The sequence below is a fragment of the Pseudorasbora parva genome, chromosome 4 (genome assembly GCF_024679245.1).
Source record: "Pseudorasbora parva isolate DD20220531a chromosome 4, ASM2467924v1, whole genome shotgun sequence".
Lineage (NCBI taxonomy): Eukaryota > Metazoa > Chordata > Actinopteri > Cypriniformes > Gobionidae > Pseudorasbora > Pseudorasbora parva.
The window spans coordinates 3,034,465-3,061,082 of NC_090175.1; the positions used below are offsets into that span (position 1 = coordinate 3,034,465).

The window sequence follows — 26,618 nt, forward strand, 5'->3', positions numbered from 1 at the left end:
ATGAACCCTGGTGGTGGAACGCTGAACTGCAGTCCGTACCCTTTGCCCACAGTACACAGGGCCCCAGCAGATATATTCGGGAGCATAACCATGCGCCGAAATATTCTACTAGGGGAACCAGCCTCTCAAGGCTGGTCTCCGGTACCCACCGAACCTCCTGCCCGACCCCCTGAAGCGGCCACCCGGCAGGGCTAGTCAGGGAGGATTTTCGGTGTGCGAACGCGTTCGCTGCCCAGCTGCAATCTTTCTAGAGGCGGCTAGAGCAGCATGCGTTCGCTGGAAGTCAATGTGGCCCGAGCGTCGTAAACGGCGGATCGCAGCATCGACTTCCAGCCAGCCGGCCACTGGGCTGGGCACACCACAATTCAGACCACACCAATGACTGGTATTGGAACACTGAACTGCAGTCAGTACCCCTTTGCCCACGGTACACAGGGCCCCAGCAGATATATTCGGGAGCATAACCATGCGCCAAGATATTCTACTAGGGGAACCAGCCTCTCAAGGCTGGTCTCTGGTACCCACCGAGCCTCCTGCCCGAACCCCTGAAGCGGCCACCCGGCAGGGCTTAGTTGGGGAGGATTTTCGGTGTTCAAACGCGTTTGCTGCCCAGCTGCCGTCTTTCTAGAGGCGGCTAAGGCAGCATGCGTCCGCTGGAAGTCAATGTGGCCCGAGCGTCGTAGACGGCGGATCACAGCATCGACTTCCATAAAACTCCACAGAGGAGGCGACCTCGATCGCTCCCCGGGAGAGGGGCTTCATCTGTTCTTAGATGAAAAAAGCCCTGTGAACACATTTTTGGATGATAGGTTGATAATCTAACTCCTCAAAGTCAGATAAATCCCATTTAATTCCTCAGAATTAAATGCCCCTAATCACCCCTCAAGTGAACATGGTCTGAATGATAGGCTGAATGAACATATCTCAACAAACACAGCCAGCACCCTCAGGCACTGACTGCGTACCTCACGCCAAACAGTATCACATGTACACCGCGTGTTCACTTGATAGCGTGTGTTCACTTTTGTTGCAGACCCGTAATCCACGCGCTGCCTCGACAACGCGCGATCGAGCCTGCATTAAGAGGTGGCGAGCTCTCTTCTACTTCACTCCGTCGACGCTATGCACATCTAATTCCTCGGAATCAGATCGCTCAAGCATCTGGTTCTCCACTCTGGGGAAGAGCCGCATCGCGGGCTTCCGCACGGGGACACCGGGTTACTACTGCCCGAGCGCCCCTATTTTATGAATGAAGCAGCGTGCTTGGTGCTTACGTCACCCGCCTCGATGCTGAGCACATCTAACTCCTCAGAATCAGACGGCTCAAGCACCGGGTTCTCCACCCCGAGGGAAGAGGCCGCAGCGCGGGCTTCCACGCGGGGACGGAGAACATCCGAACTCTGTCAGCAGGGACTGAGAAAGTGCCTCAGCAGCCCCAGACCCGCTGACAAGTTCATTTGCGAGCCCGCTGATCTGCCGCCGCGCTGCCTCAACAGACGCGGGACAGAACTAAGAGGCTCACGAGCCTGCCACCTAATACTTATTGGACAAACAACACCAAATAGACAAACGATCACACAGAGCGCAACCGCTGAAGAGCAGAAGCTGTGTATGCTTATGCCAGCGTCCCTTTATACCTCCGGGTATGCCGTCACTCGTTACGTCATGACGCAACACCAATCAAGATTGGGCTTTTTCAAATGATTTCAGTAGCGTCACGCCGAGGGCGTTCCCCGATGTGTCATCTACGATGACGCAGTGCGAGTTCCCTCGATAAAGGAAACACAGCGAATTGATTCGCTGATGCATCAAGACGGCCAGCGGCAGGACTGACAGTTTTAAACGATTTATAAAGAAAGTCTGTGTGAACTTGAATGATTAGCTACACATCAGAACTCACTGATCCCAGATCAGGCATTAATGAACACTGTTACTCACTGTCTGTGGCGGTGCTGTCGAATCCGTATGGTAAAGCCTGTGCTGACATCTCGGCTGATAAACTGAATATATTCTCTACTATAATTCTCTGGGCGGGCGAAGCAGAGGAAGGGGCGTAACCTTTCCTGATGACGTCATAACAGGAGAATTGAAGATCAGCTCGTCTGGGCTCTCATTTTCTCAAAGGCAGAGAAAGACAGTGAACTCGGTTTACACAGATCAATTTCTAGCCACTTGGGGACAACATTCAGACTAGGGGACTCATATTAATGTTGGAAAACCTCATCAAATAAAAATGTCATGCCGTGGGACCTTTAAACGTAGAAGTGCACACTTGGTATTTGTGCATATTAATAATCATCACCTGGCGTATTCACTGGTTGTTGTTTGTGAGTGGGTTATGAACTGCTTGAAAACGCGAAATGAATGTCTCAAAATCCAAATGAATCAAATGAGATGCCGGCAAAGACGGCAATTGATGCACGCGTGTCACATGATCCACAAAAGCACATCTTTGTTGCATGCGCAAATTATGATACACTAATGCAAAAAAAAAAAAAATGTGTATTCAAAAAAAGTCTTTATTTATACAAACTGCAGCACATTCAGGCAATTCTGTGTTTTGCACATACAAGTTAAAAGGCATTTGTTTGTGGAGAGTAAAAGGTTAACGGATAATTGTGCATCCATGTCTTAATCATTTAGAGTCTAAAAGCATCCCATACTCAACCCCTGTATGTAATACATGTTAAATTCTAAACAATTTAGTATTTGTCTTTTCAATAATATCTGCATTTAGATGCTCAGTCTTCATGAAGCTCACATTTATGGTTGTATATTTTACGTTATTTCAAAGATTTATATTATGTGAGACTGTTTTGTTGTTGTTTGTATCAAGACGGCCTCATTCTGGATTCTTCTGGACATAATAAAGAGTAGAGGAATAACAGAGCTGGATGAAGAAGATCTCCGCTCCATTCAGAAGTTAATCAATGGGGATTATTCTAAATCTCCAAAGGTACACAATCTTGTAATCTATAATATCCATCAAGTTACAGTGTTTTAAGTTTATTTTATTAAGTATTTTAATTCTTCTTTCTTCTTCATCAGAAGATTTTCCTGTTTGAGATTTTGGCAAATAAATTCAATGGCATTGATGTGCGAAGATGGGACTATTTTGCAAGGTAAATATGCAATATGTTAGGTTTAAAGTTGCCCTATTATGCCATTTTAAAGTGTCCTAATTTAGTTTTGGAGTCTCCTACAACATGTTTATTGCATCAAAGGTCAAAAAAAAAACTTTAATTTTCACACTATACATTAAAAATCACCACAATGTTCAATGATTCACAAACCACTCGTCAGATGATTCAGTCCCTTCTCTCTGCAAGCTACTCTGCTCTCATTGGTCAGATGGTCCAGTGTGTTATGATTGGTCTACTCTCATTGATCAGATGGCCCAGTGTGTTGTGATTGGTCTACTCTGCTCTCATTGGTCAGATGGTCCAGTGTGTTATGATTGGTCTACTCTCATTGATCAGATGGCCCAGTGTGTTGTGATTGGTCTACTCTGCTCTGATTGGTCAGATGGTCCAGTGTGTTGTGATTGGTCTACTCTGCTCTGATTGGTCAGATGGCCCAGTGTGTTGTGATTGGTCTACTCTGCTCTGATTGGTCAGATGGCCCAGTGTGTTGTGATTGGTCTACTCTGCTCTCATTGGTCAGATGGTCCAGTGTGTTGTGATTGGTCTACTCTGCTCTGATTGGTCAGATGGCCCAGTGTGTTGTGATTGGTCTACTCTGCTCTGATTGGTCAGATGGCCCAGTGTGTTGTGATTGGTCTACTCTGCTCTCATTGGTCAGATGGTCCAGTGTGTTATGATTGGTCTACTCTCATTGATCAGATGGCCCAGTGTGTTGTGATTGGTCTACTCTGCTCTGATTGGTCAGATGGCCCAGTGTGTTGTGATTGGTCTACTCTGCTCTCATTGGTCAGATGGTCCAGTGTGTTATGATTGGTCTACTCTCATTGATCAGATGGCCCAGTGTGTTGTGATTGGTCTACTCTGCTCTGATTGGTCAGAGGGCCCAGTGTGTTGTGATTGGTCTACTCTGCTCTGATTGGTCAGATGGCCCAGTGTGTTGTGATTGGTCTACTCTGCTCTGATTGGTCAGATGGCCCAGTGTGTTGTGATTGGTCTACTCTGCTCTGATTGGTCAGATGGCCCAGTGTGTTGTGATTGGTCTACTCTGCTCTGATTGGTCAGATGGTCCAGTGTGTTGTGATTGGTCTACTCTGCTCTGATTGGTCAGATGGCCCAGTGTGTTGTGATTGGTCTACTCTGCTCTGATTGGTCAGATGGTCCAGTGTGTTGTGATTGGTCTACTCTGCTCTGATTGGTCAGATGGTCCAGTGTGTTGTGATTGGTCTACTCTGCTCTGATTGGTCAGATGGTCCAGTGTGTTATGATTGGTCTACTCTGCTCTGATTGGTCAGATGGCCCAGTGTGTTGTGATTGGTCTACTCTGCTCTCATTGGTCAGATGGTCCAGTGTGTTATGATTGGTCTACTCTCATTGATCAGATGGCCCAGTGTGTTGTGATTGGTCTACTCTGCTCTGATTGGTCAGATGGCCCAGTGTGTTGTGATTGGTCAGATGGTTCAGTGTATTGTGATTGGTCTACTCTGCTCTGATTGGTCAGATGGTCCAGTGTGTTGTGATTGGTCTACTCTGCTCTGATTGGTCAGATGGCCCAGTGTCTTGTGATTGGTCTACTCTGCTCTGATTGGTCAGATGGCCCAGTGTGTTGTGATTGGTCAGATGGTTCAGTGTATTGTGATTGGTCTACTCTGCTCTGATTGGTCAGATGGTCCAGTGTGTTGTGATTGGTCTACTCTGCTCTGATTGGTCAGATGGCCCAGTGTGTTGTGATTGGTCTACTCTGCTCTCATTGGTCAGATGGTCCAGTGTGTTATGATTGGTCTACTCTCATTGATCAGATGGCCCAGTGTGTTGTGATTGGTCTACTCTGCTCTGATTGGTCAGATGGCCCAGTCTGTTGTGATTGGTCTACTCTGCTCTGATTGGTCAGATGGCCCAGTGTGTTGTGATTGGTCTACTCTGCTCTGATTGGTCAGATGGTCCAGTGTGTTGTGATTGGTCTACTCTGCTCTGATTGGTCAGATGGTCCAGTGTGTTGTGATTGGTCTACTCTGCTCTGATTGGTCAAATGGTCCAGTGTGTCATGATTGGTCTACTCTCATTGATCAGATGGCCCAGTGTGTTGTGATTGGTCTACTCTGCTCTGATTGGTCAGATGGCCCAGTGTGTTGTGATTGGTCAGATGGTTCAGTGTATTGTGATTGGTCTACTCTGCTCTGATTGGTCAGATGGTCCAGTGTGTTGTGATTGGTCTACTCTGCTCTGATTGGTCAGATGGCCCAGTGTCTTGTGATTGGTCTACTCTGCTCTGATTGGTCAGATGGCCCAGTGTGTTGTGATTGGTCTACTCTGCTCTGATTGGTCAGATGGCCCAGTGTGTTGTGATTGGTCTACTCTGCTCTGATTGGTCAGATGGTCCAGTGTGTTGTGATTGGTCTACTCTGCTCTGATTGGTCAGATGGCCCAGTGTGTTGTGATTGGTCTACTCTGCTCTGATTGGTCAGATGGTCCAGTGTGTTGTGATTGGTCTACTCTGCTCTGATTGGTCAGATGGTCCAGTGTGTTGTGATTGGTCTACTCTGCTCTGATTGGTCAGATGGTCCAGTGTGTTGTGATTGGTCTACTCTGCTCTGATTGGTCAGATGGCCCAGTGTGTTGTGATTGGTCTACTCTGCTCTGATTGGTCAGATGGCCCAGTGTGTTGTGATTGGTCTACTCTGCTCTGATTGGTCAGATGGCCCAGTGTGTTGTGATTGGTCTCTGCTCTGATTGGTCAGATGGCCCAGTGTGTTGTGATTGGTCTCTGCTCTGATTGGTCAGATGGCCCAGTGTGTTGTGATTGGTCTACTCTGCTCTGATTGGTCAGATGGCCCAGTGTGTTGTGATTGGTCTACTCTGCTCTGATTGGTCAGATGGTCCAGTGTGTTGTGATTGGTCTACTCTGCTCTGATTGGTCAGATGGTCCAGTGTGTTGTGATTGGTCTACTCTGCTCTCATTGGTCAGATGGCCCAGTCTGTTGTGATTGGTCTACTCTGCTCTGATTGGTCAGATGGCCCAGTGTGTTGTGATTGGTCTACTCTGCTCTCATTGGTCAGATGGTCCAGTGTGTTGTGATTGGTCTACTCTGCTCTGATTGGTCAGATGGCCCAGTGTGTTGTGATTGGTCTACTCTGCTCTGATTGGTCAGATGGTCCAGTGTGTTGTGATTGGTCTACTCTGCTCTGATTGGTCAGATGGCCCAGTGTGTTGTGATTGGTCTCTGCTCTGATTGGTCAGATGGCCCAGTGTCTTGTGATTGGTCTATTCTGCTCTGATTGGTCAGAGGGCCCAGTGTGTTGTGATTGGTCTACTCTGCTCTGATTGGTCAGATGGCCCAGTGTGTTGTGATTGGTCTACTCTGCTCTGATTGGTCAGATGGTCCAGTGTGTTGTGATTGGTCTACTCTGCTCTGATTGGTCAGATGGCCCAGTGTGTTGTGATTGGTCTACTCTGCTCTCATTGGTCAGATGGTCCAGTGTGTTGTGATTGGTCTACTCTGCTCTGATTGGTCAGATGGCCCAGTGTGTTATGATTGGTCTACTCTGCTCTCATTGGTCAGATGGTCCAGTGTCTTGTGATTGGTCGACTCTGCTCTGATTGGTCAGATGGCCCAGTGTGTTGTGATTGGTCTACTCTGCTCTGATTGGTCAGATGGCCCAGTGTGTTGTGATTGGTCTACTCTGCTCTGATTGGTCAGATGGTCCAGTGTGTTGTGATTGGTCTACTCTGCTCTGATTGGTCAGATGGCCCAGTGTGTTGTGATTGGTCTACTCTGCTCTGATTGGTCAGATGGCCCAGTGTGTTGTGATTGGTCTACTCTGCTCTGATTGGTCAGATGGTCCAGTGTGTTGTGATTGGTCTACTCTGCTCTGATTGGTCAGATGGTCCAGTGTGTTGTGATTGGTCTACTCTGCTTTGATTGGTCAGATGGCCCAGTGTCTTGTGATTGGTCGACTCTGCTCTGATTGGTCAGATGGCCCAGTGTGTTGTGATTGGTCTACTCTGCTCTGATTGGTCAGATGGTCCAGTGTGTTGTGATTGGTCTACTCTGCTCTGATTGGTCAGATGGTCCAGTGTGTTGTGATTGGTCTCTGCGCTGTGGCCTGTTGCACAAAGCTGGTTTCAGTTGCTACCCGGGTAAGTTCAAGATTAGGTTTTTTTATCAGTGTTTTTCACCTTGGTAATTCACACTAAACGGATAACCTGCTCTGGAGCCGGTTTTATTCTGAGTTAGAGATCACAAACCCAAACTGGACCAATCAGCTGCAAGCAAAGACACTCTAAAGCCACACACACATTTATTACATTTATATTATATGAATTATAATCACTTTGAAATCATATAATATGTTCATACAAATATTATATTAATTGACAAGCCAAATAGTAATTTAAATATAAAACATGCATTCATAATTCTTTTAAACAACGTGTATGCATTAAGCTCTTGGTGAACCTATAATTATTAGGCATATTTCTCTGACTCACATCATGCATTGATATAGTCAGATCATCTTTATCTGCCTTCTCAAACTGTCACTGCAGCAGCAGAGTTTATTCCTGCCTTGTAAACGCATTTAATTTCATGATAATTTTCAAAATGATCTCTCAATCTTCAGAAGAGAAGTGAATCAAACGGACACTGAGATTGGCTGTTTGCCACACGTGTCACACTTTCAGGTGCAAGCACTTCAGAGTTAATCGCTGACTCTGGATTAAACCTGAGTTGACAGAGAAGGTTTATACCGAGCTTTGAGAAACGGTTGAACTTAATCTAAACCAGGTTGGATTTATCTGGATTTGTCAACTCTAAACCTGCTCTGAAACTCAGAGTTTATTCAGCTAGCTTCATGCAACAGGGCTCTGATTGGCTTCTTGTTGCTGTTAACATAAGGTGAATGACTGATGTAACACTAAAGTTTGTAAAACAAATATTGCTCTATCCTTTCTCTTTGCTCAAAGTAGTAAGAATGACAGACAATATGAAGCAATAACATGAGTTAGCAAGAAACTCACACAATATAAAAACACCCAGTATAAAACAAAAAAACATACATAATTCATGAATCATACTTCCAAGTAGTAAGACACAGATACACAGGAGAAAATACCTGAAATGCATCAGCCTTCATTAAATTTAGCACCTGACTGATTATTTGTAAAAACAGTTTAAGAGCACATGGAATAAAAGTTTAAAAAAAAAAATCCTGGTTGTATCACTCCTCAGTTAATGACACATCCTCATCTTTTGGAAGTGTTTACAATCAGAATTTACTTTTGCGGAACAGAAAACCCCATATTCAGACATATATACACAACAACACAAACCAGCTACAGTGTTTGAGGGCGGGTCAAAGTAGACGTTGTTCACAGGCAGCCAATGAAGACCATAGGGTGGACATTATGCAAATGTGTTACTGCGTTACGTATGCAGGTCATGGAAGTGAGAGTCGATTCTTTCTTTTGTAAGACAATAATTTTACACATTCACTTTCAACTTTGCAGATTATTTACAGTCACAGTTTGCTATACTACACACTGAATGATATTCAAAAAAGCATAAAGAGGCACTTTAAATGGTTTTTAGTTTGATTTACATTTTGATTCATATTTTCAAATATATTCATACAGCATTTGTACCTTTAGAAAAAAAGTTTAATCAACTGAGAAGACATTAAATATCTCTCATTATAAACCAGATTGTCTTCATTTCTGTCAGACATCTACAGTTCTTTTTGAGAATTAACAGGTTTGTAGACCCTTACGAAAGGAAAATATATTTACCAATATATTACTTGAAATATATTATAATATATTGATGGTATTTTACAATATATTATATATTCCTGTAATATATTGCAAAATATACAAATGATTGCCGCTTTCATATATTGCAATACAGTATATTGGAGAATATAAATATTAAATCCCATATATGTGAATGGTCACATATATGTCTGGTCACCATTATGGAGATCAGTATTTCCTTTATTTTAACATCCTGCTGATGTGTCCTATATGAACACAGAGTGGTGTTAATTCAACACCAGTGAACCGTAATCATATGACATGAGAAGCCTAATATTAGCGATCTCTCATGTTTGGACACTTCCACTAGAATAAATGAATCATGGCTGAACAGAGCAATTCTACAATGGTATCAGTAACCGAAAACTGTCACCTTTTGAGTAATAATTGCTGTTAGATGTCAGTATGAAGTCAGAGTTCAGTCTTATCCATCAGCAGTACTGAGTGCACATTTAAATCCTCTCTTGCAGAGACTGTCATCACCTCGGCATCCCAAACAGCTTTGACCATCAGCGTCTGCTGAAATCTGCACGAGTGTGTGAGGTGGAGGGGGAAAATCACATCTGCTTCAGGGACAAGGTACCTGATACACAGGATCACTTATCACTCACCACTGCTTATTTGATGGTTGATTACTTACTGCCTGTTGGATAATGTTATGAGTATAAAATAAAAAAACAATATTGCTGGTCTAACTTAAAGAAATTATGACACATTTCCACAAAGTTGAATAGATCTATTTGAACTTAATGTTAATTTTAGTTATGAGTAAAATACGTGTTAATTTAATGAGATCACACCAATTTCATTTGAGGTATTCTGTTCCCTGAACATAATTTATTCACATCCAACCAGTGCTCCTGATGTTCAAATTGGTGCCCTATGCATAATGGTAACCACAAAAATCAACACAACAGAAACCCTTTTAAATATTAAACATAGCTGAATATTACATATTAACAGGTATTTCCCTTTACTAAAATAACACATTAAACATCACTTAATAGCAACATTTACTCCCCTGATTGATCACTATGGAAAGCATGCTGGGAACTAGAAATACACTGCCCAGTTTCAGGCAACTCAACAAAAAATATTTTATGATTTAAATGATAATTAATTTCGTTTGATGTAATACTCTGTTCAAATTACACTTGGGTTAAATAAATAATTAAAATGAGCTTAATCAACACAAATCTTTAAGTAATCTATGCAAACAGCTAAAATCATTTGAGTATAACAGCAAATCGTTTCTGTACAATATGCAGAAACATTGTCTGTAAGTGATCAATAACTGCTTATTCCCAAATGAATTATATCTCTCTAAAGTTTAAAACTTTCCACTTTAGAAATATTTGAGGGTTATTTCGGAATGAAAATGTAAAACCTTTACAATATTTGCAACTTAATGTAAGCCATACTTGTGTAAACACCAGCCAATGTGTGTCTGTGTTGGATTATTCATATTTGACTGCGGTGTTCTGTCTTTTTCAGGTGGCAGATAATGTTTATGACATGTTTCACACCCGATACTCTCTGTATCTCCAGGCCTACAAGCACAAGATCGTTAACATTATTGCAGACAAGTACATTTTTAGTTACTTTTTTATCCCAGTTAAAATCTTTATCTTTGCTTGAGTTATTTACCTTTGCATTTTCTTCTTTACTTTTCTTCATTAGAATCAAAAAAGCCCTCTTAAAGGCTAAAGACAAATTTGAGATTAAACCGATTTTAGTTTCACAAGACGACATCGAAAACAAGATTAAAAGCAACTCAACAGCCGAAGATGAAAAGACTGCAAAGTTCATTAAACTGACGGGTAAGATGAAAACACGGGTATCTAAAGGGGCGGAAAAAAAGAGGAAAAGAGAAGCTGTAAATAAATTTGAGTTCAAAGTTTAAGGAATACTACTCTTACTCTTTACTCTTATGATTCTCAACATGTTTTAATTTGACCAGAAAAGTTTCAATTATAGAGAAATCTAAATTAAGAAGTCAAAATTGTTCTCATTCAGATCACATCTTTGAGAGGATCTTGTACTACAATAAAGACGGGCTGAAAGGTGCCCAAAAAGAGATTGAGGATGTTGTGAGGAGACGCTTGCCAAAGTGTGTTGGAGAGACTCGACTGAGCAAACCTGAAGAGAAAGAAGACATATCACAGATGAGAGAGGCATTTAAGGTAGAAGAGAACTGAGAAAAAACATCTTCAACTTAATTTCATTATTCCCCTTAGATTTCTCTACGGGACATTAAAAATTTAGTTGGTATTATTCTTATTAATTTCTTCCTTTCTAAGAAAAAAATCTAACAGAAAATGTTATTCCTATCAAATTAGTTTAATTTATTTTTTATTTTTTTTACTTTAATGAATTAAATTAAAATAAATATCACAATGCTCTAGAACACTTTACAATAAGGTCCCATTAGGTAACGCAAGTGAATGCGTTATCTAACAGTGAACAATATGTTTGTAAAATTACATATTAATCTTTGTTACCAAAAACACAACCGTTCATTGTTACATCATGTCAGCTTATGTCACAGCAGTGCTGACTTAACACTGGGGATTATGCTAAGAGCACATATGCCTCTTAGCCTGTCTCTGCCCTCCTACGTACTTCCGCTCAATTTTTATTTTCCTTCAGTACTACGTCTGGGACTGATGTGTAGTCTTAGGTTTTCTTCGAACAAATTTTTACCGGTCCAATCAGCGAACAGAGGGAGTGTCTGAGAACGATGACGTTGATGTCGAGCGCTAGTTTGAGATGTAGTTCAGTAATGGCGGCGGAGAAAGATGCAAACTAAACCATTCATTGTATTGTGTCAGGGCTGCCGAATATGGCCACCACCGCCTTCTCTGCCCTCGAGGGGTCGCGGCCTAAGTGTACACTGGGGTCCCTCCCCCTCAGTCAGGTGCTCTGTTGCGCACTACGGTGTCCACTGAGTGCTTTGACTTGACGCGGTGAGGCTATCCTAAGCGCCCTCCCAAGCCTATTGGCTCGTCTACTTCGGTGGCGTAGTCCAGTAGCGCTATGGGGTAAGCTGCCGCCTGATGGGTATGCACAAGGACAGAGCTGATCCAGGGCTATGAGCCCCCTCGCAGAGCAGACCCCAGTGGAACGCGAGTCCTTCCCTGGTCTCCTCTGTCAGGGCGCAGTCGTTACCAGTGCCCCGACACCGGGCCGCTATGCCACCCGAGTCCGGGCCGGTAACACTGCCTCTAGAAAGGCGTGCTGCCACCGATCCCGCCCAGCGCGGCGTAGGTGACCACACGCCCCCTGGGTCAGGAGATGTCCAGAGCTGTGGTCCGGGAAAGACAATGGGCCTTACTTGGTAGATGTGGAAAGGCTGAGTGAGCCCGCCTCCTCAGCTCGCCCATATCCCAGGCCGGCCTTATCGGCGGCACGGTCAGGAACTGCGCCCAACAGTTCTTGGCTGTCACCAGAGGCAGACTGAGGCCATCTGCCCCGGCGGCCCGCTGCTGCACCTATGCGCCGCCGGCACAGTTGCCTCGGCCTCCTCGCCGCCAGGGCGACTTCCGGCAACCCCCTCCCGCGTGGCCACAGCAGCAGCCTTCACCCTGGCCACGCCGCGGAGCGCGCTGCAGGAAGCCGTCCCAGTCCACGCCAGCAGTGGGGTCCAATGCCCCAGTCATGCGTGCGGAGATCGCGGCCCTACTGGCGAGGGGCGCGGTCGAGCTCGTCCCTCCAGCCGAGATGAAGTCCGGCTTTTACAGCCCTTACTTCATTGTACCGAAGAAATCCGGTGGGTTACGACCGATCCTGGACCTTCGCGTCCTGAACCTTCACGTGCAGCCGACGAGCTCTCACGGTTTCAGCCAATCCCTGGGGAGTGGAGACTCCATCCCCAGTCGGTCCAGCTGATCTGGGATCAGTTCGCGGACGCACAGGTAGATCTGTTGCCTCCCACGACTCGTCCCATTGCAGCCTGTACTATTCCCTGACCGAGGGCACGCTCGGCACGGATGCACTGGCGCTCAGCTGGCCGCAGGGCCTACGCAAGTTTGCGTTCCCCCAGTGAGCCTTCTTGCACGTGTTTTGTGCAAGGTCAGGGAGGACAAGGAGCAGGTCACGTTGGTCGCCCCGTACTGGCACGGCCGGACCTGGTTCCCAGAACTAGTTCTCCTTGCGACAGCCCCTCCCTGGCCGATTCCTCTGAGACAGGATCTCCTCTCTCAGAGACGGGGCACCCTGTGGCACCCGCGTCCCGATCTTGGAACCTCCACGTGTGGCTCCTGGACGGGACGCGGCAGGTTTGAGTACCCTACCACCTACGGTGGTGGCTACCATCACTTCCGCCCGGGGCCGAGTCCACGAGACAGGCCTATGCGTTGAAGTGGAACCTCTTCGTCAATTGGTGCTCTTCTCGCCAAGAAGACCCCTGGAAATGCCCGATCGGGTCTGTGCGCTCTTCCTCCAAGAACGGTTGGATCGAAGGCTGTCTCCATCCACCCTGAAGGTTTACGTGGCCGCTATCGCCGCTTATCATGACCTCTTGGACGGTAAAACGGTAAGTAAGCACGACCTGGTCATCAGGTTCCTGAGGGGTGCGAGGAGACTACATCCTCCTCGTGCTCCTCTCTTACCCTCTTGGGACCTCTCAGTAGTTCTAAGTGCTCTGCAGAGGGCCCCATTTGAGCCTTTGCGGTCAGTAGATGTTAAGTTCTTGTCTATGAAGACAGCGCTCCTGACCGCATTGGCCTCCATCAAGAGGGTGGGGGGCCTGCAGGCATTTTCGGTTGACGAAGCGTGCCTGGAATTCGGGCCGGCTGACTCTCACGTGATCCTGAGACCCCGGCCTGGATATGTGCCCAAGGTTCCCACCACTCCGTTCAGAGACCAGGTGGTGAACCTGCAAGCGCTGCCCTTGGAGGAGGCAGACCCAGCCTTGGCATTGGTCTGTCAAGTACGCGCCCTTCGCGCTTACGTAGACAGGACGCAGTGTTTCAGGACCTCAGACCAGCTCTTTGTCTGTTATGGTGGGAAGCTGAAAGGGAAGGATCTCTCAAAGCAAAGGCTGTCTCACTGGTAGTGGACACCGTTGTTTTGGCTACCAGCAGCAGGGACGTCCATGTCCCCTTGGGGTCAGGGCCCACTCCACTCAAGAGTGTGGCCTCCTCTTGGGCTATAGCACATGGCGCTCCGCTGACAGACATCTGCAGAGCTGCAGGCTGGGTGACACCAAAAACATTCGCCAGGTTCTATAACCTCCGTGTGGAGCCTGTATCCGACTATGTACTCGCCTCTACAAGTGTCTTCGCTTGCTTGCCATTCCACTACACGGACTGGATACGTGCGACATTCTTCTCAGGTGAGCTCCCCGAGAGCCCTGAGCTCCTCCAGCACTGACGACGTCGATGCCAGTAAGTCTGCCCTTAGCCCAGACACTCTTGTCCGGCCAGGTGCCCCGTGTGCATGGTTCCCCTCCGGTGACCCCACCATGTGTATTCCACCGTAAGCTTCCCTGAGCGGGTGTATTCCCTTGGCAACTTGCCACCCCCTGGGGTTAAAAATCCACCTGCGGCTGGTATCCCAGTGATCTTCCGTATGCAGCCCCTCGGGTCATACGTGTATTCTTAAGTCCTCCCTACGGGTAGGCATCTTGGCGCATATCTCCTTCTGGAATATGCCTCCCAGTGTACCTTGGTATTCCTGCGTTAAGTAGAGGCCTTTGACCGTCCTAACTTGCATCAGGGCTCTCACGCTTACGCAGGGCACTGGAAGACAGCCGAGTGGCGTTATTTCATTGGGACCCCCATTCGTCAGTCACTGACGTTACGTCGGAGTGACTGAACGAAAGGGAACGTCTCGGTTACATATGTAACCCTTGTTCCCTGAGGAGGGAACGGAGACGTAACGTCCCGCTGCCACTTCCGCTGTACCGCTGGAACGGCCGAGAGTTCAGTCTTGGCTCCTCAGCAGGTAACATAATGCGATTCATGCCAGCTACTTCCTTATATACCCAGGTGGGTAGGCGGAGTTACGCATGCAAATCTCGCATGCCCATGGCTTTGGCACTGCCATTGGGCGTTTTCTAAGATCTCGAAGATGATTGGCTTCTAGGCGAAACCCCCATTCATCAGTCACTGACGTTACGTCTTTGTTCCCTCCTCAGGGAACGAGGGTTACATACGTAACCGAGACGATTTCTGTGTATGTCTGAGTAATGCTGTAGATTAAAATCCTGCATTTTTAATTACTACAACACTGCTGGATCTCATGCTGTATAATCACAGTTACCATTTACCATTTTGAACCATACGAAATTATTAACACATTATCTCTATAACCAGAACATTAAACTCTGAGTGAGATCAGTGATTACAGCCATTGCATGAAAACTTCATCATCAATAATAAAACAAAATCATATCACATTTTCTCTCAGCTTACCTTCTCAAAACAAATGTGCTTTATAAACACAGTTAAAGCAGCCAGAGAAAATTTAGAGCTGAAAGTAAAGGGGGGCCCCCCAGACATGGGAAACAACCCTTGGGAAAAACGCAGACTTGGCAACACAGTGCAGTTGAGCTTTGTTGACATTTGACAACTAGCATAATGCGTCGCTTCGTTGCTCTGATTGGTTGTAGGTCTATCCAATTGATGTCTTTCCTGGTTCGGTTGAAACACGCCCCATAATCACAGCCCAATGGAGCATCAGACTCATATTCTGACTAGAGCTGAGTATGACCACGTCAGGCTAGCTCAAACATGCATTTTAGTTTTAACTGAAAGCAACTTGCACAGAAACATCTTAAAATATGTCAGGGGCAGTGGCGATTTCTTTAAGACTGCAAGGGAAGCTCAGCTTCCCTTATAATGTCACAAAATTAATAGTCAAATGTGTACTATTGTATTAACATTTTATTGACTAAAAATGCGTCGGAAAACAAAAGAAATCATTCTAGTAATCATCTCAAAGACGAGTTCGTTCAGAATCAGTTACATATAGCAGGTCGGCTGACTCGATTTCCTTCTCATACATTCCCGCAGCGTCAGCTGTCTATGAGCGTCACAGCGCATTTCCCTATTGAAGATCAGCGTCCATTGACTTCAATGGAGCTGCTTTGGACGTTTTTTTCAGCGCTTTGAAACTAGACGGTCATTGGTTAAACGCTGCGATTATGTCCCGCCCACGGACGCTCAGCGTCTCTGGGGGTGAATGGGGAGTGGGCTGGCCCGGACTCCGAGCTTCTGCGTGATGATTGGAGGGTCTGTCGAGAGACTGCATCTCCTTTTGACTGACAGCGATTCTGTACTATAAGGAATCACTGAAGCTATTCGCGTTGAGTCCCATCGCGGATTTCTCAAGTTCAGTCGAAATAAAACTGCTGCAACCTATTTCTTTGATATTTGCTTGGCGAAATTGCTTGATTTTCATCATACATTTCACACAATTATACACCACATTCCTTGTTTCAGTTTTACAGAGTTTAATATTTTTTTTATAGCTCTGCTGGCCATTGACACTGGTCAAGTCACTTGAAAAGACTCCTAGTTGGTACGACAGGGTCACAGACCATTTTCTTGAAAAGGAACACAGGGCAGAATTTACTTTTAAATAAATAGACAATTTTATGATGTAGGCCGAAAATGAGCTTCCCCTCTCTGACAGACCAGTAGCTGCCACTGGTCAGGGGCATTGTTTTGTCTGTATGAGAAGATGCACACCAGAAATGTTTTTTTCTTTTCTTTTCTAAGGCATGTTTATAAAAGTTACTTTAGGATTAAGGCCTAATCCTGGTTTAATCTAAACCCTGTCTGTGAAACCTGGCCTTGGTCCCACTCTACGGAGTGTTAAAGTCAACGAGATGACACACTCATTTAAATCATTTGTTTGACTTTAATGCTTAATACTCTAGGCTAGCTGGAATACCGCAGTGAAAGAATGGAACAAACTTCACCCAACTGTGTTCTTGGATATGAAGGATTTCAACACTGATGTATGTTGTGTTTAGAATTTCCAAAATGTCCATTCTTTTGATTTTTATCTCAACACTTTTTAGTGAGTGTAACACTGTACATCTCCTCTCATACAGGTAATCCAACTGGATTATAATAAGAATAATGAAAACCCCCTCAACCATGTCTATTTCTACAGGAAGAAGAAACAAACTAAAGGCTACAAGATTAAGAAATATGAGGTACTCATACCAACTGCATTTAAAACATGTTCAACAGACTTACACATATAATCTTCATTATCATATCATTAGATTATAATGTTTGAAATGACACAGATACGGCATGTTATAAATGTACCAGTTTAAGAAAACTTGACACATTGTTATTTATATCATATAATGAAATTCATTGCTTTAGGACTACACTTTCATCTTGCATTAAGAGTAAGGTGAAAGTGATATTAAGTGGTATTCAGATTGTCTTAAACATCTTAGCAGCACTTGTTTCTTTAAAGATTAAACTTTTAAGTATATATATATATATATATATATATTTAATTCTTACATTGTTTTAGAGGATAAAGCAAGTAGCATTCACCTAGTCATAAAATAACATATTTGCCACTCATGTGATTTATACACCTATCATAACATTATGAACACTGGCAAGTGAAATTAATGACACTGATGATCTCTTCATCACGGCTCCTGTTTGTGGATGGGATATATTAGGCAGCAAGTGAACATTTTGTCCTAAAAGTTAGAAGCAGGAAAAATGGAGCCTGGATGCCTGGATTCTCCTGAAAAAAATGGAATTTGGGGTTAAAATGTGTTTTATTTTGGCAAGGTTACCTGCTAAAATTCACATTCCTGGGTCTATATATCACATAGATGAGGTCGATTCAAACTGCAGACATGGGAAACAACCCTTGGGAAAACTGCAAACTTGGCAACACAGTGCAGTTGAGTTCTGTTGACATTTGACAACTAGCGTAATGCGTTGCTTCGTTGCTCTGATTGGTTGTAGGTCTATCCAGTTGAGGTCTTTCTTGGCTTGGTTGAATTGGAACCAGACTAGGAAAAATGGGCAAGCGTAAGGATTTGAGCAAATTTGACAAGGGCCAAATTGTGATGGCCAGATGACTGGGTCAGAGCAATATTCTAGGACTTTCTAGGGTGTGAGTTCTACACAATCTCAAAAACATAAAAAATGTTACCTTTTTAAGGTAAAAGTGGCTGTTACTGGGGTGGTACCCTTTACAGTTATACGTTTGGTTCCCCAAGCAACAAAATTGTACTATATACTGTATATTTTGTGTGTGTACCCACATATTTATTATATAATACATACAGAGTAACTTGCACAACAACAGTTCAAGTCTCCACAGATCAAGTGAAATCTGGGTAAGTTAAACAAGATTCCTAGATCTATAATTACTGATCAACATGTTTGATTTCATTTGTTTCGGCAGAGGTCCAGTCTGCTGCCGGAGGAGTTTACTGAATATGTTGGGAGGGTTTACTACACAAAGAACTCTGACGAGGAGGAGAAGGACGCTAAAGAGTGCTTCAAATGGTGGCGCCTTGGCATGGTGTGTGTTTATGGTTTATTTGTCATTCCTACAGAATTTTCAAATACAGATAGTGTAGGGGAGGGAGGAGCAAAATGAGCCAGTGTGTCACAACATAAGGTCGCAGTGAGCTAAAGGTGTAACTTCACAGCGCACTCACCTTTAGCTCATATATGGTCACAATGTATGGTCTAGCTAGAAATGTTATTGGACGTGGACTCCAATGTCACTCAGACATCAAATTTTGGTTGAAAAGGAAAATATGGTTGACATCTAAACATGTTTGATGATGTCAAGCTCCAATGTCATTAAACATCTCCACAAACAGCATTATCAGCTTCACTTATTAGTAGGAGTGTAATGATTCACTTGTTTTCTCGATGCATTGATAAAAAATTTTGATGCATAGGTTACTTAGGCTCTTTCTGAGTGTGCCTGTGAGTCTATAAGCTGATATGAGCAAATATCCAATCATATGCACTAAAGTTAGGGGGTGTTTAGCCGCGTTTTAAAGCCTTGCTGGTTAAACATTTCATTAGTGTGCTTATGCACTGTTTTGCATTGAGCGCACGCAGCCGCGCACTAAACGTCTGTCAAACATACGATTACTGGACAGTTTTACTCCGCGAGTTTTAAGTTTAAGTAAGGGTTTTCAAGTCTTTTAAGTAAAATAAAGAAAGAATATTGAAATAAAAATATTTTATCTTTAACCTTTTTCTGTTCCTGTCGTCTAAGAATAGAATAGCAAAAAAAACAGAACCGAACCAAAAAAACGTGGTTAATAAACAAGGTATGTATTGAACTGTGGACTAACTGTATTGTTTCATCCCTAGTAGCCATTAACACTCTCCTACACAATAGTTAACATGAACTAACAAAGCCTTTTTCATTTTTTGCTTACGGAATTTTTTATAAATGACTTTTATAGGCTATTAAAATAAAGTGGGGCATAATAATAAAATAACAAAGTAATAACAGGAACTAACATTAACACTGGAGAGAAGCTTTTTTTGCCCACTCTCTGACCCCTGAAGGCTGTTGTGTAATTCACTCCCTGCCAAAAACACATTAGGGGAAGCATTTAATTAATCCTATGAATGCATACAAAACAATGCAGAGTCGAGAGAGATCGGAAGGAATTTTAATGTGAATCATCTAGAATTGAATTGGTCTGAATTTGCAAAAATTGTTTGTGAATTGAATCGATTTGCTGCCTAACCAAAGATTCACATTACTAACCTGGGCTGCGTTTCCCAAAAGCATAAGCTTAAGTTGATCGTAGAACAATTGCCACCAATGGTCTCTACGATCAACTTAGTCTTACGATGCTTTTGGAAAACGCAGCCCAGACTGACTTTCTGTCAGACATCTACAGAAGCTCTTATAGAGAATTAACAGAGGTTTAGAAATTTTAATGATTCATAAAAAATAAAAATAAAAATTTGATGTCACCATTATGGTGGTCAGTATTTGCTTTAGTTGAGCAGTGTGGTGATGTTTTAATGCTAGTATTTACTCTGGCTGCTGTATATGATATAAGCTTAAGATATGTGTTTTCAACAATCTGAGTTTTTTAAAAGTTATTCTATTAAAAAAAATATATGGATATCTCTGTCATTAAGCCACACAGAGACATCAATAATCAGCGTATGAATCTCAACAATGGTGACCATCAAAAAGCTTTTGCAGTGCATTCTGGGTGCACCAATCAAAACTCACCCATGGCTCCCAGCATGCATAGCGACATAAATAAGATAAATTGTTTCAGTCAAATATTTTTTTGTCTTACAAATTTTGTTTATTTTTGCTGTTTTATTTGAATTTTTAGTGGCTTGTTTTTGTTCAGAGTTCATCTGTGTCTGATATGCTGTTTGTCACCACTGTTGAGATTCATACACTGATTCTTGATGTCTGTGTGTGTGGCTAAATTAATAAAGTACAAAATCTCATGCTATAACATCACAGAGCTGTTGTAATCAATAATGTAAAGTTAACACATTATACACATAATTAAAGTTTGGTCTGAGAGTGATATAACTTTCACTAAACAATAATTATGCTAATCAAAACATAATCAATTCCTGAATAGATTTACTCAACAAAATGTGTTTTCTAAACACAGATAAAGCAGCCAAAAAAAAAAAAAAAAACGTGCAAAGGGCTAATATATTCTGAAGTTAGGTGGAGTGCTAGTCCACTACGGAACTCCGGCAAGAAGTGTGACAGGAGACAGAAGATCGTTTGACTGGTTTATATCTCGTCCCATTCACATGTTGAACATACAGCCATTAGGAAACAGAAGTGATAACGTGTGGTTTAGTATTTATCACTCATAGAAGACGGTGGCAGAAACTAAACTGAAAGTAAACAAAAACGCGATGACAGAACTGCCGTCAGCGCGCAGTACGTGCACAACTACGTAATACACATAGAAATGCTACCCATATAAAGAATTTAGTACAAAACTAATGTTAAAAAGTCAAGGGTCAAGAGCCCAACTAAAGCAAAGACTGATCACCATAATGCTGACTTAAAAATAGTGACTCTTTCCTTCAGTGATTCTGCTTATCATCAGGTGTTCATCAATATTGGTCAATCATCACTTAATTAATCTCTTATCTCATTACCTTTAACACTCTTGAGTGTTGAGTCAAATAAACTCTGAGGATAGTTAATTTAACACTGGGTTTTTTGCTCTAGCTATAGAAACAAGTCGTGGACAAATTATATGGTACCATTTTGGTAGGGTTTTTGTAATTTTTGCATCTTGACAGCCATAGTTGCAATCAAGCAGCTCAGACATTCTGCTAAATATTACCTTTTATCTTTCATGGATGAAAGAAAATCCCAGAAGATTCAAATTATATGAGATTGATTGAATATGAAGACATGTACTGTCATTATTGGGTGAACTAACCATTCTGTTAATTGAAGGTGCACTATGCAACTTTCCGTCCACTGGAGGGTGCCTATTCAAAACAAATGTGTAGTTTGATGACGCAAAGCTTGAGCGCAGCATCTTGGGACAAGTGGTCTTCATCTCACAGCCGGTGGAAAATAGGACTCGGGCAGAAATCACGTTCATGCATGCAGTTATTAACGTTACTGTAGTGTGAAGCAGAGCAGGACCAAGTGTTGGGGAGTTGAGCACGGCTGCTAGAGCGATTGGTTATTAACGTTACTGTAGTGAAGCAGAGCAGGACCGAGTGTTGTGGAGCTGAGCACGGCCGCTGGAGCGATTGGTTATTAACGTTACTGTAGTGTAAAGCAGAGCAGGACCGAGTGTTGAGGAGTTGAGCACGGCCGCTAGAGCGATTGGTTATTAACGTTACTGTAGTAAAGCAGAGCAGGACCGAGTGTTGAGGAGCTGAGCACGGCCGCTGGAGCGATTTGGTTATTAACGTTACTGTAGTGAAGCAGAGCAGGACCGAGTGTTGAGGAGCTGAGCACGGCCGCTGGAGCGATTGGTTATTAACGTTACTGTAGTGAAGCAGAGCAGGACCGAGTGTTGTGGAGCTGAGCACGGCTGCTGGAGCGATTGGTTATTAACGTTACTGTAGTGTAAAGCAGAGCAGGACCGAGTGTTGAGGAGCTGAGCACGGCTGCTGGAGCGATTGGTTATTAACGTTACTGTAGTGAAGCAGAGCAGGACTGAGTGTTGAGGAGCTGAGCACGGCTGCTGGAGCGATTGGTTATTAACGTTACTGTAGTGAAGCAGAGCAGGACCGAGTGTTGAGGAGCTGAGCACGGCTGCTGGAGCGATTGGTTATTAACGTTACTGTAGTGAAGCAGAGCAGGACTGAGTGTTGAGGAGCTGAGCACGGCTGCTGGAGCGATTGGTTATTAACGTTACTGTAGTGAAGCAGAGCAGGACCGAGTGTTGAGGAGCTGAGCACGGTCGCTGGAGCGACTGGTTATTAACGTTACTGTAGTGAAGCAGAGCAGGAGCGAGTGTTGAGGAGCTGAGCACGGCTGCTGGAGCGATTGGTTATTAACGTTACTGTAGAGAAGCAGAGCAGGACCGAGTGTTGAGGAGCTGAGCATGGCCGCTGGAGCGATTGGTTATTAACGTTACTGTAGTGTAAAGCAGAGCAGGACCGAGTGTTGAGGAGCTGAGCACGGCCGCTGGAGCGATTGGTTATTAACGTTACTGTAGTGTAAAGCAGAGCAGGACCGAGTGTTGAGGAGTTGAGCACGGCTGCTGGAGCGATTGGTTATTAACGCTACTGTAGTGAAGCAGAGCAGGACCGAGTGTTGAGGAGCTGAGCACAGCTGCTGGAGCGATTGGTTATTAACGTTACTGTAGTGTTAAGCAGAGCAGGACCGAGTGTTGAGGAGCTGAGCACGGCTGCTGGAGCGATTGGTTATTAACATTACTGTAGTGAAGCAGAGCAGGAGCGAGTGTTGAGGAGCTGAGCACGGCTGCTGGAGCGATTGGTTATTAACGTTACTGTAGTGTAAAGCAGAGCAGGACCGAGTGTTGAGGAGCTGAGCACGGCCGCTGGAGCAATTGGTTATTAACGTTACTGTAGTGTAAAGCAGAGCAGGACCGAGTGTTGAGGAGCTGAGCACGGCCGCTGGAGCGATTGGTTATTAACGTTACTGTAGTGAAGCAGAGCAGGACCGAGTGTTGAGGAGCTGAGCACGGCCGCTGGAGCGATTGGTTATTAACGTTACTGTAGTGAAGCAGAGCAGGACCGAGTGTTGAGGAGCTGAGCACGGCTGCTGGAGCGATTGGTTATTAACGTTACTGTAGTGTAAAGCAGAGCAGGACCGAGTGTTGAGGAGCTGAGCACGGCCGCTGGAGCGATTGGTTATTAACGTTACTGTAGTGTAAAGCAGAGCAGGACCGAGTGTTGAGGAGCTGAGCACGCCCGCTGGAGCGATTGGTTATTAACGTTACTGTAGTGATGCAGAGCAGGACCGAGTGTTGAGGAGCTGAGCACGCCCGCTGGAGCCATTGGTTATTAACGTTACTGTAGTGAAGCAGAGCAGGACCGAGTGTTGAGGAGTTGAGCACGGCCGCTAGAGCGATTGGTTATTAACGTTACTGTAGTAAAGCAGAGCAGGACCGAGTGTTGAGGAGCTGAGCACGGCCGCTGGAGCGATTTGGTTATTAACGTTACTGTAGTGAAGCAGAGCAGGACCGAGTGTTGTGGAGCTGAGCATGGCCGCTGGAGCGATTGGTTATTAACGTTACTGTAGTGAAGCAGAGCAGGACCGAGTGTTGAGGAGCTGAGCACGGCTGCTGGAGCGATTGGTTATTAACGTTACTGTAGTGAAGCAGAGCAGGACCGAGTGTTGTGGAGCTGAGCACGGCCGCTGGAGCGATTGGTTATTAACGTTACTGTAGTGAAGCAGAGCAGGACTGAGTGTTGAGGAGCTGAGCACGGCTGCTGGAGCGATTGGTTATTAACGTTACTGTAGTGAAGCAGAGCAGGACCGAGTGTTGTGGAGCTGAGCACGGTCGCTGGAGCGATTGGTTATTAACGTTACTGTAGTGAAGCAGAGCAGGACTGAGTGTTGAGGAGCTGAGCACGGCTGCTGGAGCGATTGGTTATTAACGTTACTGTAGTGAAGCAGAGCAGGACCGAGTGTTGAGGAGCTGAGCACGGCTGCTGGAGCGATTGGTTATTAACGTTACTGTAGAGAAGCAGAGCAGGACCGAGTGTTGAGGAGCTGAGCATGGCCGCTGGAGCGATTGGTTATTAACGTTACTGTAGTGTAAAGCAGAGCAGGACCGAGTGTTGAGGAGCTGAGCACGGCCGCTGGAGCGATTGGTTATTAACGTTACTGTAGTGTAAAGCAGAGCAGGACCGAGTGTTGAGGAGCTGAGCATGGCCGCTGGAGCGATTGGTTATTAACGTTACTGTAGTGTAAAGCAGAGCAGGACCGAGTGTTGAGGAGCTGAGCACGGCCACTGGAGCGATTGGTTATTAACGTTACTGTAGTGAAGCAGAGCAGGACCGAGTGTTGTGGAGCTGAGCACGACCGCTGGAGCGATTGGTTATTAACGTTACTGTAGTGAAGCAGAGCAGGACCGAGTGTTGTGGAGCTGAGCACGGCCGCTGGAGCGATTGGTTATTAACGTTACTGTAGTGTAAAGCAGAGCAGGAGCGAGTGTTGAGGAGCTGAGCATGGATGGTGGAGCGATTGGTTATTAACGTTACTGTAGTGAAGCAGAGCAGGGCCGAGTGTTGAGGAGCTGAGCACGGCCGCTGGAGTGATTGTTAAACAAACACACGGCTCGCGAGTACCAGGACGAGTACCAATTTTCTCACAATTTACAAATAGTTGGAAACATTTGAGATATTGTAGGTACTCAACTGAACAAAAAATATAACACTGGCCTAGTGGTTTTTGGATATTTTACTGCAAAAATACTACACATTGCACCTTTAAATGTTTTACATGCTCATTTGTTCACTTCAATCAAGTAAAAAGAACAACTGCTTTAATAAAATTCACACAAAAACAGAACATTGCAGCTCTATGTCTTAAAAAACAACACATTTTTCCTTTATCATCCTCCCTCTTTTTCTACTTTTAAGATCCAGCTCTTTGAACAGGAGGATTTTCAAGGCTCAATGCATGAGACTACAGTTGGCTGTCGTTCTGTGGAGGACCGGTTTGGTATAAGAGCGGTTCACTCCTGTAAGGTGTTCAGTGGTGTCTGGAAGCTCTATGAGGGCCGTGACTTCAGTCAGACCTGTCATCAACTGGAGGAGGGGGTGTATCCCAAACCTGCAATGTGGGGATCCCAGTCTAATGCTCCTGCACTGTCTCTTAAACCTAAGTAAGAGAGTAAAATCTGATCACTAAATCCATCTATCTATCTATCTATCTATCTATCTATCTATCTATCTATCTATCTATCTATCTATCTATCTATCTATCTATCTATCTATCTATCTATCTATCTATCTATCTATCTATCTATCTATCTATCTATCTATCTATCTATCTATCACACACTTCTTTATACCAGGGCTGTCAATTTAATGCAATAATTACATTTGTGTAATTACAATTAATACAGTCTAATCAATGATTAACTCTGAGGCACAATTGTGTATTTTATTTTATTTTTATCTGGAGGCTTTTCTTAGCAAATATTAAGATATACACTTAAATGGCAATGATTAGTTTAATTACTTGGCTTAAATAAAAGAAGAAAGGGTTTTAGTATTTTCTTCCATTGTTTGGAAAATGGCTGATTTATATTATTGCTTGAGCAGCTCTTTTTGCACACTTTTATGTGTAATTATTTACACAATGTGGGTTTGGGTGTTGGGACTAAATAGGGATTTACAGTAGTGGATGATGAAGAGGTAATGATAAATCGATGAATCATTTCATATAATATCATGTATTTGACGTGTGCAAAGATTTGATTACTATCATTTTGGGGGTTACACAGTTTTACTGATAAAAGTTAAACTGGAATGAATCTTTCTATCATCTATTGATATTTACCTTTTCTGAGGATGCAGGAGTTCTGTTATATCTCTATTCTGGGAAAACATGTTTTGCAGTTTACAGTTTGTTTTTTAGAAACTCTTTTATCAACTGTAATGGTGAAGCTGTAGATTATTATATCGTATGTAATCATATGTGCCTGTATTCACACTGTGTCACACACTGAGTCATTATTACATATATATTTAAAAAAAAACACTGGTAATCAAAATCAAATGTAACAAACGTATCCTTTTATTTTTTGGCAAAGGGCTGCAAAACTTAGATTTACTAAATTAAACCACTTCAAACTGTATATCAATTAAACATTAAAATGAATGTAAAATGAATGTTTTCAATAAGAGATTCTGTATGAAAGAAATAAAGGCTATAATAAGTGGAGATGGTGAGGTGTTGAGTCATATGTTTAATCATGATATATTAAAGGGTTTCTGTATTGTCTGTTGTGTGGGTCATCATTGTGCTGAAGAGTATAGAGCCTGTGCTAGTCCAGGATGGGTCTGAATACACAGCTGTTACACTGCATGTTGCTTTATTTAAGAGATAATAACTGTGACGCAGTGACAGAAAGTTATATCAGGTCATGCATGTGAGATATTTGCATTTTACAGTGAATGGGTTTGTTAGAAATAATTCAGGAACTATTTGTAAAATAAGTGTTTCTGTTGAGGTTTTATGCACTTTATTTAAAT

General features: G+C 43.7%; 1 protein-coding gene across 1 annotated transcript; it reads left to right on the forward strand.

The window, feature by feature from the left end:
- Positions 1-26,078, forward strand: LOC137073709 (deoxynucleoside triphosphate triphosphohydrolase SAMHD1-like). Its single transcript, XM_067442412.1, has 11 exons — positions 1-51; positions 2,837-2,956; positions 3,049-3,122; positions 9,420-9,528; positions 10,444-10,535; positions 10,630-10,769; positions 10,966-11,132; positions 16,835-16,915; positions 17,012-17,116; positions 18,349-18,468; positions 24,999-26,078. The coding sequence occupies exons 1-11, from the start codon at positions 1-3 to the stop codon at positions 25,245-25,247; spliced, it is 1,308 nt and encodes a 435-aa protein (XP_067298513.1). The 3' UTR covers positions 25,248-26,078.
- The last annotated feature ends 540 nt before the right edge of the window (positions 26,079-26,618 follow it).

Bases quoted from the DNA above. Each gene is read 5' to 3' on its own strand.
- LOC137073709 (XM_067442412.1), top strand. From the start codon at position 1: ATGAACCCTGGTGGTGGAACGCTGAACTGCAGTCCGTACCCTTTGCCC. The intron at 10,536-10,629 runs GTACATTTTTAG...TTTCTTCATTAG, and splicing joins GTTAACATTATTGCAGACAA to AATCAAAAAAGCCCTCTTAA. The intron at 11,133-16,834 runs GTAGAAGAGAAC...TTAATACTCTAG, and splicing joins AGATGAGAGAGGCATTTAAG to GCTAGCTGGAATACCGCAGT.